Below are 11,271 nucleotides of genomic sequence, written 5' to 3'. Positions count from 1 at the left end.
ATTACCACAACCAAGCCTGAGATCTATACCACCAAGCCAGAGACAACAACATACAAAACACCAAGGAAGGTTACGACACCCTCTTCTACAACAACTCCAGAGACCTACACCACCAGGCCAGAGACATACACCACCAGGCCAGAGACCTACACCACCAGGCCAGAGATATACACCACCAGGCCTGAGACATACACCACCAGGCCTGAGACATACACTACCAGGCCTGAGACCTACACCACTAAGCCTGAGACCTACACCACAAAGCCTGAGACCTACACCACAAAGCCTGAGACATACACCACAAAGCCTGAGACATACACCACAAAGCCTGAAACTTACACTACAGTGGTAACAACAACATACAAAACTCCAAGGAAGGTGACAACTCCTTCTTCTACAACAACTTCAGAGACCTACACTACAAAGCCAGAGACATACACCACCAGGCCTGAGACATACACCACCAAGCCTGAAACCTACACCACCAAGCCTGAGACCTACACCACCAAGCCTGAGACATACACCACAAAGCCTGAGACATACACCACAAAGCCTGAGACATACACCACCAGGCCTGAGACATACACCACAAAGCCTGAGACATATACAACTAAACCAGAAATATATACAACTAAGCCTGAGATTTCTACAACGGCACCAGAGGAACAAACAACTTTGCCAACTACCTACACAACTGTAACAAGTAAGTGTGGTTGAGCTACTGCTAGTTTTACCTTGTTATGATATATGAAATGAACATCTGTTTTGATTTGTATAATTAAGTATCAATAAGTCTAGCTGCCCTTTGACATACTGGCAGCTTTGCAAACAAAAATTGTGGCGTGGCATTCCTCATGGGCATTTAGATCTTCTTACAGAAGTTGTTATTGTGTGTAGACAGTTCCATATATGACAGGCCGTTATCAGGCAGGCCAATAACTGATCTGGTATGCAAAGTAGCCTCATAAAGAGAAGTACACTGCAAGACTTACTGTTAGAGTAGGTCTAGAAATAAGGATGTGTCCAATCAAAGTTTCAAATTCTGAAATCTAATGATGATAGTGACTTTTATCATTTCATCCTCATAATTAGTTAAACTGGAAGTGGAAATCACCACAAGGGATTATTTTCAAAAACCTCTGGCTTTTGTAAAGTTACTGTGCAGCAGTTTAATGCTCTGGTATGACAGAATTGGTTAGAATATTTGTCTAGTAGTACTAAGTTTATTTCATCATCCAGGCATATGTTCATCTTCTGATTGCATTGAACAACAATGATAATTATTCAGTTAACGAACATAATGCATTTGTTCCTGTTGTTGAACATTCTGCCATCCAAAGATCATTCTTCTCACTCAAGATTTTTTGTTATTGATTGTCTGTATATGACATCACAGTGAACTTTGCCACCATTTAAGTCCGGCTCAGTGCTGATTTTCCATAAATTGTCCATAAATTGTAATATCTTGTGATTACAAGTAGTCCTGCTTCTCAAAAGTGTATTTTTTTGCAACTGTGATACAGTGGACTATCCCAATGACCTGTTTGACATTGAGGGCGCCATAGTTTGATTTTTGTCGGCGTCGAAATACAAATCAAAACTTGCAGATTTTACCGGGATTTCCTGACAATTATTATAAAAATCAAGGTTAATACACCCTTGAAAATGATGAGGACATTTTCGGCAATATGTTGGTTGCCAAAAAAACGGGTTTTCAGCGAGTTACCAATAAGAATTGATGTTGCTTTGCCAAAAAAATAGTGATACTGGGAAATACGGACAGGAAAACCTAAACTTTCAATATTCAAGGGGTCCCTGATAGCAAAGTCCAAAGTTTGAAGAAAAATGATAACTGTAGCATCCTAAATATCGCCATGATAATTCAAAAATTATCTTGTTTTTGGCTGTAAGTTGGCTGTTCTGCAGTCATGTCTTTAGGTGAAATGACTTGAACATAGCAAATCAATCATTTAAAATATTCTACAGCTGAATGTCAGAAGAAGGTGTATGGCTGCTCCTTCAAGTGTGAGGAGACGTGCCACTGCTACAGGTACAAGATCACCCAGTGCCAGCGCGACGACCCTAAAGCCTGTGTGCCCACATGTGGGGAATGTCCACAATGTCCTAAAGGCTACATCAGGAAGGACCTCTACCACTGTGTGAAACCTACAAAGTGTGACTGTATCACTGAAGATGGTGTCATCATTCCAGTAAGTTCTATTTGATATGATCCTGAGAGATTAATTTTTTTAAATTTTAAATTCCATCTTTCCGACATTGTTATGTACATGTACTATGCAATTTGAAAGTGTAGAGAAGGATATCAAGGACAAATGTTTTGCATTGTGTTTCAGGCAGGGACATCTGTTAAGGTCGGCAACTGCAAGGTCTGTACATGCTACAACAACAAGCTGTCATGTTCAAATCTCTGTTCCACTGAACCAGAGCAAACAACTGAAGTGTACACAACCACCAAGCCTGAGACCTACACTACCAAGCCTGAGACCTACACCACCAAGCCTGAGACATACACCACCAAGCCTGAGACATACACCACCAAGCCTGAGACATACACCACCAAGCCTGAGACATACACCACCAGGCCTGAGACCTACACCACCAAGCCTGAGACATACACCACCAAGCCTGAGACATACACCACCAAGCCTGAGACCTACACCACCAGGCCTGAGACCTACACCACAGAGCCAGAGACATACACCACAAAGCCAGAGACATACACCACAAAGCCTGAAACCTACACCACAGTTGTTACAACCACATACAAAACACCAAGGAAGGTTACTACTCCTTCCTCTACAACACGCCCTGAGCAGGTCACCACTAGGCCCGAGACATACACCACCAGGCCTGAGACATACACCACCAGGCCTGAGACATACACCACCAAGCCTGAGACATACACTACCAAACCAGAGACATACACCACTAAGCCTGAGACATACACTACCAAGCCTGAGACATACACCACCAGGCCTGAGACATACACTACCAAGCCTGAGACATACACTACCAAACCAGAGACATACACCACCAAGCCTGAGACCTACACTACCAAGCCTGAAACATACACCACCAGACCTGAGACCTCTACAACTGTGCCTGAGAACACAACTCCCTGGTACACCACTGAAATTACGAGTAAGTTTTTTTTATATTCTATTTTATAGAATCGGCAAAGAAAGGGTGATGATGACATCACAGTCATTTACCAGAATTATTATTGTTCAATATAGATCAATGTTTCTTATTCAGGTTATTAGCTTCAATTTAACCAAGACCATGAAATTTGAAGCTTTTTGTGTAATGTTAGCAGAGACTGTCATAAAAACATATCAAGCCTAGTTTAGTCTGCTCCATCCATCCAAACCTAGTTTAGCCCTGTCTCTGGTGCTGAATGCCATCCACATGGCCCTGTCCCTTGTGCAAAATACTGTCCAAATGGCCCTGTCCTTGGTGCTGAATATTGTCCATATGACCCTGTCTCAAGTGCTGTATACTGTCCACATGGCCCTGTCCTTGTGCTAAAAACTGTCCACATGGCCCTGTCCCTGGTGCTGAATACTGTCCACATGGCCCTGTCTCTTGTGCTAAAAACTGTCCATATGGCCCTGTCCCTGGTGCTGAATATTGTCCACATGGCCCTGTCTCTTGTGCTAAAAACTGTCCATATGGCCTTGTCCCTGGTGTTGAGCACTGTCCACATGGCCCTGTCCTTGGTGCTGAATATTGTTCATATGACCCTGTCTCAAGTGCTGTATACTGTCCATATGGCCCTGTCCTTGTGCTAAATACTGTCCATATGGCCCTGTCCCTGGTGCTGAATATTGTACACATGGCCCTGTCCCTGGTGCTGAATACTGTCCACATGGCCCTGTCTCTTGTGCTAAAAACTGTCCATATGGCCCTGTCCCTGGTGTTGAGCACTGTCCACATGGCCCTGTCCTTGGTGCTGAATATTGTTCATATGACCCTGTCTCAAGTGCTGTATACTGTCCATATGGGCCTGTCCTTGTGCTAAATACTGTCCATATGGCCCTGTCCCTGGTGCTGAATATTGTACACATGGCCCTGTCCCTGGTGCTGTATACTGTCCATATGGTCCATAAAGACACTTAAATGCATGATGTGCTGTTCTAACAAGAATGTATCTGATGACATTTTCAGCCACCTGTAAAAAGAGGGTGTATGGCTGTGCCTTCCGATGTGAGGAGACCTGCCACTGCTACAGGTACAAGATTACACAGTGTATGTACGGAGACAGGAGTTCTTGTGTGCCAACATGTGGGCCATGCCCAGCTTGCCCACCAGGATATGTCCGCAAGGATCAGGACCACTGTGTGAAGCCTACAGAGTGTGGCTGCATCACTCCTGATGGACAGATAGTTCCCGTGAGTAGCATTTTGACAGTTTTTTAAACATATGATTCAATTTTTGTAACACAAGATGTGAACTGATATTAGATATTATAGTTTTTTTTTCTTTTTGTATGAAATTGACATTGAATCATTAGTGAGATATTTGTTGACATAGACAAGCTTTTATGTCATATAAGATTATAGAATTAGTAAATATTACTTTTTTTATTCCAGGCCAATACAGAAAAATATGTTGATAAGTGCACCATCTGCAAGTGCGAGAATAACAAAATGACTTGTGAGAATCTCTGCACAACAACAACAGAGGTAACAACGAAGGTTGTTAGTACCACTGTACCAGAGACCTACACCACCAGGCCAGAGAGCTACACCACTAAGCCTGGGACCTACACCACAAAGCCTGAGTCATTCACCACAAAGCCTGAAACATATACTACAGTGGGGACAACAACATATAAAACTCCAAGGAAGGTCACAACTCCCTCTTCTACAACAACATCAGAGACCTACACTACTGGGCCTGAGACCTACACCACCAGGCCTGAGACATACACCACCAGGCCTGAGACATACACCACTAGGCCTGAGACATACACAACAAAGCCGGAGACCTACACCACCAAGCCTGAGACCTACACCACCAAGCCTGAGACCTACACTACCAAGCCGGGGACCTACACCACCAGGCCTGAGACCTACACCACCAGGCCTGAGACCTACACCACCAGGCCTGAGACCTACACCACCAGGCCTGAGACATACACCACAAAGCCTGAATCTTACACAACAGTGGTGACAACAACATACAAAACTCCAAGGAAGGTGACAACTCCCTCTTCTACAACAACTCCAGAGGCCTACACTACAAAGCCTGAGACCTACACCACCAAGCCTGAGACCTACACCACCAAGCCTGAGACCTACACCACCAAGCCTGAGACATACACAACTAGGCCTGAAATGGAAACAACAATCCCGGAGTCCACAACTCTTCCATGGGTGACAACAGCTGTTACAAGTAAGCATACTCCAATGATATGTTTTCAAACACTTACAAGCAATATTACACTCTATTCAAGCTATAAGTATATTGGTTTATAGAATAGGTAACATTGAACAATGACATTGACATTGCAATGATTGTACATATGAACTTCTTATGTGCTGTATTCAGTTTTAACCTTTCCTACTTCTGAATGCAGCGGAGTGTAAGAAGAGGGTGTATGGCTGCTCTTTCCGTTGTGAGGAGACCTGCCACTGCTACAGGTACAAGATTACACAGTGTGTGTACGGTGACAGGAGTTCCTGTGTACCCACCTGTGGTGAGTGCCCTGCATGTCCCAAGGGATACATCAGGAAGGATCGTGACCACTGTGTCAAACCAACCCAGTGTGACTGCATCACTGCAGATGGGGTTATTGTACCAGTATGTATTTGAATGTTTGAATTACAATAATATTAAGACTAGTAATTTAGATGATAGACATAATAGAGATATAGAGAGAAATCTGTGATATCATACCATGTTATTCAAGAATTATTCATCTTAGGATAGATGAGGATAAACTACTGTTTAGATCACTACCTGTCACATGTCTTCCTTAAAATGTTGATGTTTCAAAATTCAAGTGCAATTATCTATACCAGCAATTACAGATACTGCAATAATGTGCTTGTCCACAACCAAAGCATGATATCCAACTACATGTAAAAGAATTATAGATTTTTTTTTGTAAATGAGCAGTCAATAGTCTAGCTGACTTTAACAAATAAAATATCCTACTTTAAAATTTTCAGGCAGGAAAAGTAACCAAGGTTGGAGAATGCATGGTATGTAAGTGTGAGAACAACAACATGAAGTGTGAGAATATCTGTACAACCACAACCACAACCTCAAGGACAACAACACAGGTGCAGACAACACGCCCCGAGACTTATACAACAAAGCCTGAGACATACACCACAAAGCCTGAGACCTACACCACCAAGCCTGAGACATACACTACTAGGCCTGAAATCTACACCACCGAACCGGAAACTTATACCACAACTGTCCAGACAACCACTTACAAAACGCCAAGGAAGGTAACAACACCCTCTTCTACAACAACTCCAGAGACATACACCACAAAGCCAGAGGTTTACACCACCAAGCCAGAGGTGTACACCACCAAGCCAGAAGTGTATACCACCAAGCCAGAAGTATACACCACCAAGCCAGAAGTGTACACCACCAAGCCAGAAGTGTACACCACCAAGCCAGAAGTGTACACCACCAAGCCAGAAGTGTACACCACCAAGCCAGAAGTGTACACCACAAAGCCAGAAGTCTTCACAACAGAGAGGACTACTCCTGTAACATTCACAACTGCAGTCACTAGTAAGTAGAGTCATCATAGGGAACCTTCTGAGACACATGCCGTACAGTCATGATTTATTCACCAACTAGGCAGCAACCAGGGCATTGTAGCAAGCCAGAACCTTTTTTAAAGTTCTGCTAAGAGGGTAGTCTTAACACTATGTCATGTATTAGGCAAGCAGCAGCTGCTACAAAACAACTCAGAACCTTACCTCTGCTTGGAGAGTAGCTAGATGACGCCTGCCAGTGAAAGCTTCAATTACAAAGGCAAACACCAGCTGTGGATTGTACCACATCTTCAATATGTGGATGTCAATCTTTAATTCTCCAAAACCCCAAAAGATTATTATGGTGCCCATCATTGGAACCTCAATATCTACTGATATGCCAAAATGTGAACTATTCCTTCCAACAGATTTGACAGTACTCCTAGGGGTCACTGACCTCCATCTCAAGGTAATGAGCTGCAAACCTCTTACTTTCCATAGCTGCCATGTTTCCAACAGGACATTAGCAGACTCTCACATTTCACCCATGATACATTTTGTCAAGTTGAGAGGTTTGTCAAAATGTCTGCCAGCACAGCTTGATGACAAATGATTACAGGTAATGATGCAATGGATGACACATGTACCTCTTGATTGGGATATAAATGGAACCTCTTTTTTTCAGCTGAATGCGACAAGAAGGTCTATGGATGTTCCTTCAAATGCGAGGAGACCTGCCATTGCTACAGGTTCAAGATCACCCAGTGTGTGTTTGGTGATGAGTCATCCTGTGTTCCTACCTGCGGGGAATGCCCACCTTGTCCCAAGGGATACATCCGCATGGACAGGAACCGCTGTGTGAAGCCTACTGAGTGTCCATGTGTCACAGCTGATGGAACTATCATACCAGTATGTTACACTGTTACCTTCTTGGGCTTCAAACTAATAAAAAGAAGAGTGATTTGAAATAAATAAACAAAATCAATCTGAATATTCTGATATAGACTTCTGGCCAAGAGGGAATTCAGGTTTACAGTTTGGGCCACTGTATTGGATTTGGCATTCAATTAATCTTTCAGCTTGTAGAGACAGGAATTATACAAGAACATGATCTATTTGTAGGACAACATTGCAAATGTGCTTACTAAATGTAGCATCATAAGCTTTAGATTTACAGTGCCATATCAAAGCACTGTTTTGTTGTCTAACTCCTTACACCTCCTGTATTTTGTACCAAGTGTTTTTGGTGTTACTCATATAATGTTGCAACCATAGGTTACACTATACCTATACCCATTATATTTTGATGGTGCAAACAAATGTATGTCATTCATTCCTATTGAATCTTGCCATCAGCCTGGAACGGTAAAGAAGGTGGATGAATGTACCTCCTGTGAGTGCTACAACAACAAAATGACTTGCAAGAACATCTGCACAACTACTACCTCAACTGTCACTACACCAAACGTATATACCACCAAGCCTGAGACATACACCACCAAGCCTGAGACCTACACCACAAGGCCTGAGACCTACACCACCAGGCCTGAGACCTACACCACCAGGCCTGAGACCTACACCACCAGGTCAGAAGAGACCACAACTGGCTATAGAACAGGTCGTAAGGTCACAACACCAGGTCCAGAGGAAACAACACGACCAGAAACCTACACTACCAGGCCAGAATCATATACAACAAGGCCTGAGAGCTATACAACTAAGCCTACGGTACCTACAACTGCACCAGAATATCCAACAACTAAGCCTGTGTATACAAGTGAGTCTTGAAAGATATATATTTTTTAGATTCATGTAAGAGGAGAATTTTCTTCAATGGCAATGTTAGATGTAGAAAGTTATGATACATGAATAAGTGACTTAAATTGTATCTAAATATGGCATTGCATTGATGACAGTTGTGTACATATGCAATCTTGATTTTTAAGTCAGAAAAAAATTTAAGCAGACATTTTCTTTTCAATCCACTGACTTGTGTGCTTTATTGACAACCATCATTAGAATCATAAGGCAATATTTATCTACCAGCACTTACATGCAAACTGCCTGATAGTATTTGTCACTTGAAATATGTGTTTACAATGGTTACCCTTCTCTACTTTCAGCACAATGCAAGAAGAGGGTGTATGGCTGTGCCTTCAAATGTGACGAGACCTGTCACTGCTATAGGTACAAGATCACCCAGTGCCAGTACGGTGATAGAAGCACGTGTGTTCCAACTTGTGGCGAGTGCCCACAGTGTCCTCCAGGGTATCTTCGCAAGGACCAGTACCACTGCATCAAGCCAACAGAGTGTGACTGTATCACTGATGGAGGTGTTGTGGTCAAGGTAACAACATTTAGCTTAATGGTCTATAAGGTGCTCTATAAGGTGCTTGTTTAGGTCCCCTTGTCTTTGTCACCCAAATGCCAACAAATGTCACGCCACTTGATATATCACTTGGTGACCATATAGTATGTACCATTCTTTTTCAAGGGGTTAAGCATTGCAAAATCAATCATACATAGTTTACACGTACCTGTAATGTGATCATACACATACCTGTAATGTAATACAAAATGTATTATGTCACAATGTCATGTAATGTCATCAAATAATGGATACTACATCTACTACTGCATTGTATTTTGAGATGTTACTTCATTTTCCTCCTGGGCATACATTTTATTCGACATCAAATATCAACAGTGTGAACAAGGATCTTGATATTTCTTATGTCTGACAGCAACACTGACTTTCTTCACAGGCGGGAGAGACAAAGGAAATTGATGACTGCACAGTTTGCAGGTGCTACAATAACAAGCTTGTCTGTTCTAACTTCTGCTCAACATCAAGTGTAACAACCACAAAAATGGTTGAGACAACTGGATACAAACCAACAAAGGTAACAACTACCTCAGAGACATACACCACCAGGCCTGAGACAGAAACAACAACGTACCGAACACCAAGAAAGATCACAACTCCCTCTTCTACCATCACAACTACCTCTGAAACATACACCACCAAGCCTGAAACCTATACCACCAGGCCTGAGACCTACACTACTGGGCCTGAGACTTTTACCACCAGGCCTGAGACATACACCACCAGGCCTGAGACCTACACCACCAGGCCTGAGACATACACCACAAAGCCTGAGACATACACCACAAAGCCTGAGACATACACTACCAGGCCTGAGACATACACCACCAAGCCTGAGACATACACCACCAAGCCTGAGACATACACCACCAAGCCTGAGACATACACCACCAGACCTGAGACATACACCACCAGGCCTGAGACATACACCACAAAGCCTGAGACATACACTACCAGGCCTGAGACATACACTACCAAGCCTGAGACATACACCACCAAGCCTGAGACATACACCACAAAGCCTGAGACATACACCACCAGGCCTGAGACATACACAACTGTGGTTACAACAACTTACAAGACCCCAAGAAAGGTTACAACTCCAGGTACAACTACACGCCCAGAGATCTACACCACCAGGCCAGAGACCTACACCACCAAGCCTGAGACCTACACTACTAAGCCTGAGACATTTACAACAAGACAAGGTGTCACTACAACAATGCCTGAAACATACACTACTGTTACAAGTATGTTAAATTCCACTTCCTTGCCATGAAAATGTAGCTACAGTTAGAATAATAGTAGTTTGCAGGTGGTAGTACATTGTATAATTTGACTAGATGTTATTAAATCATAGTATATCAGTTTATATGCACCAGAGTCTGTCTATTTAAACAACCAGAGCTTGATTTGTGTGTATCATATTTCATTTCAGCTGAATGTGCAAAGAAGGTGTATGGTTGTTCCTTCCGTTGTGAGGAAACCTGCCACTGCTACAGGTACAAGATCACTCAGTGCCAGAGTGGTGACAGGAGTTCATGTGTGCCCACCTGTGGTGAGTGCCCCGCATGTCCCAAAGGCTACATCAGGAAGGACCTGTATCACTGTGTCAAGCCTACAGAGTGTGACTGTATCACAGATGGAAACATTGTTGTGCCGGTGAGTTGTCATTTTTAGTTATAAAACTAACCAATTTAGGTTAACACGATGTAATTGAATGGAAGATTAGCACTTTAGGTATAGATATGTCTTCTTATTTCTGTTAATGTCTTTATTTCCTTTTTCAGGCGGGCAAGACAGTTAAAGTTGGGCAGTGTCAGGTGTGCACATGTTACCAGAACACATTGACATGTAGCAACATGTGCACAACATCGTCGACAACAGAAGCAACGGCAACCACTGGGTACAAGACACCTCGTAAGGTCACAACACCAGTTACAACACCTGTTACAACACAGTCAACAGTGACAACAGAAGGTATACAACTATGTCACCTACATTGACAGAAAACTGGTGATTTTACTCTGGCCATAGTGCTCTGCAGCTTTCTTTATTGTTATTAAACAATTAATTATATGATGATAATAAATACATCTGGTGTATTATTTGCAGCCAGTAGGTACCCCAAAAATTATA

General features: G+C 42.8%; 1 protein-coding gene across 1 annotated transcript; it reads left to right on the top strand.

The window, feature by feature from the left end:
* The first annotated feature begins 278 nt into the window (after positions 1–278).
* Positions 279–11,030, top strand: LOC118404467 (mucin-5AC-like). The gene is made up of 12 exons (XM_035803545.1): positions 279–703; positions 1,987–2,210; positions 2,355–3,162; positions 4,189–4,412; positions 4,614–5,418; positions 5,603–5,826; positions 6,198–6,780; positions 7,432–7,655; positions 8,103–8,523; positions 8,870–9,093; positions 10,571–10,794; positions 10,923–11,030. Exons 4-12 carry the CDS (start codon positions 4,272–4,274, stop codon positions 10,981–10,983), a joined length of 2,907 nt encoding a protein of 968 aa, XP_035659438.1. The 5' UTR covers positions 279–703; positions 1,987–2,210; positions 2,355–3,162; positions 4,189–4,271; the 3' UTR covers positions 10,984–11,030.
* The last annotated feature ends 241 nt before the right edge of the window (positions 11,031–11,271 follow it).

The sequence above is a fragment of the Branchiostoma floridae genome, chromosome 2 (assembly GCF_000003815.2).
Source record: "Branchiostoma floridae strain S238N-H82 chromosome 2, Bfl_VNyyK, whole genome shotgun sequence".
In the NCBI taxonomy this organism is placed as follows: domain Eukaryota; kingdom Metazoa; phylum Chordata; class Leptocardii; order Amphioxiformes; family Branchiostomatidae; genus Branchiostoma; species Branchiostoma floridae.
This window is presented reverse-complemented; position numbering and strand designations above follow the sequence as displayed.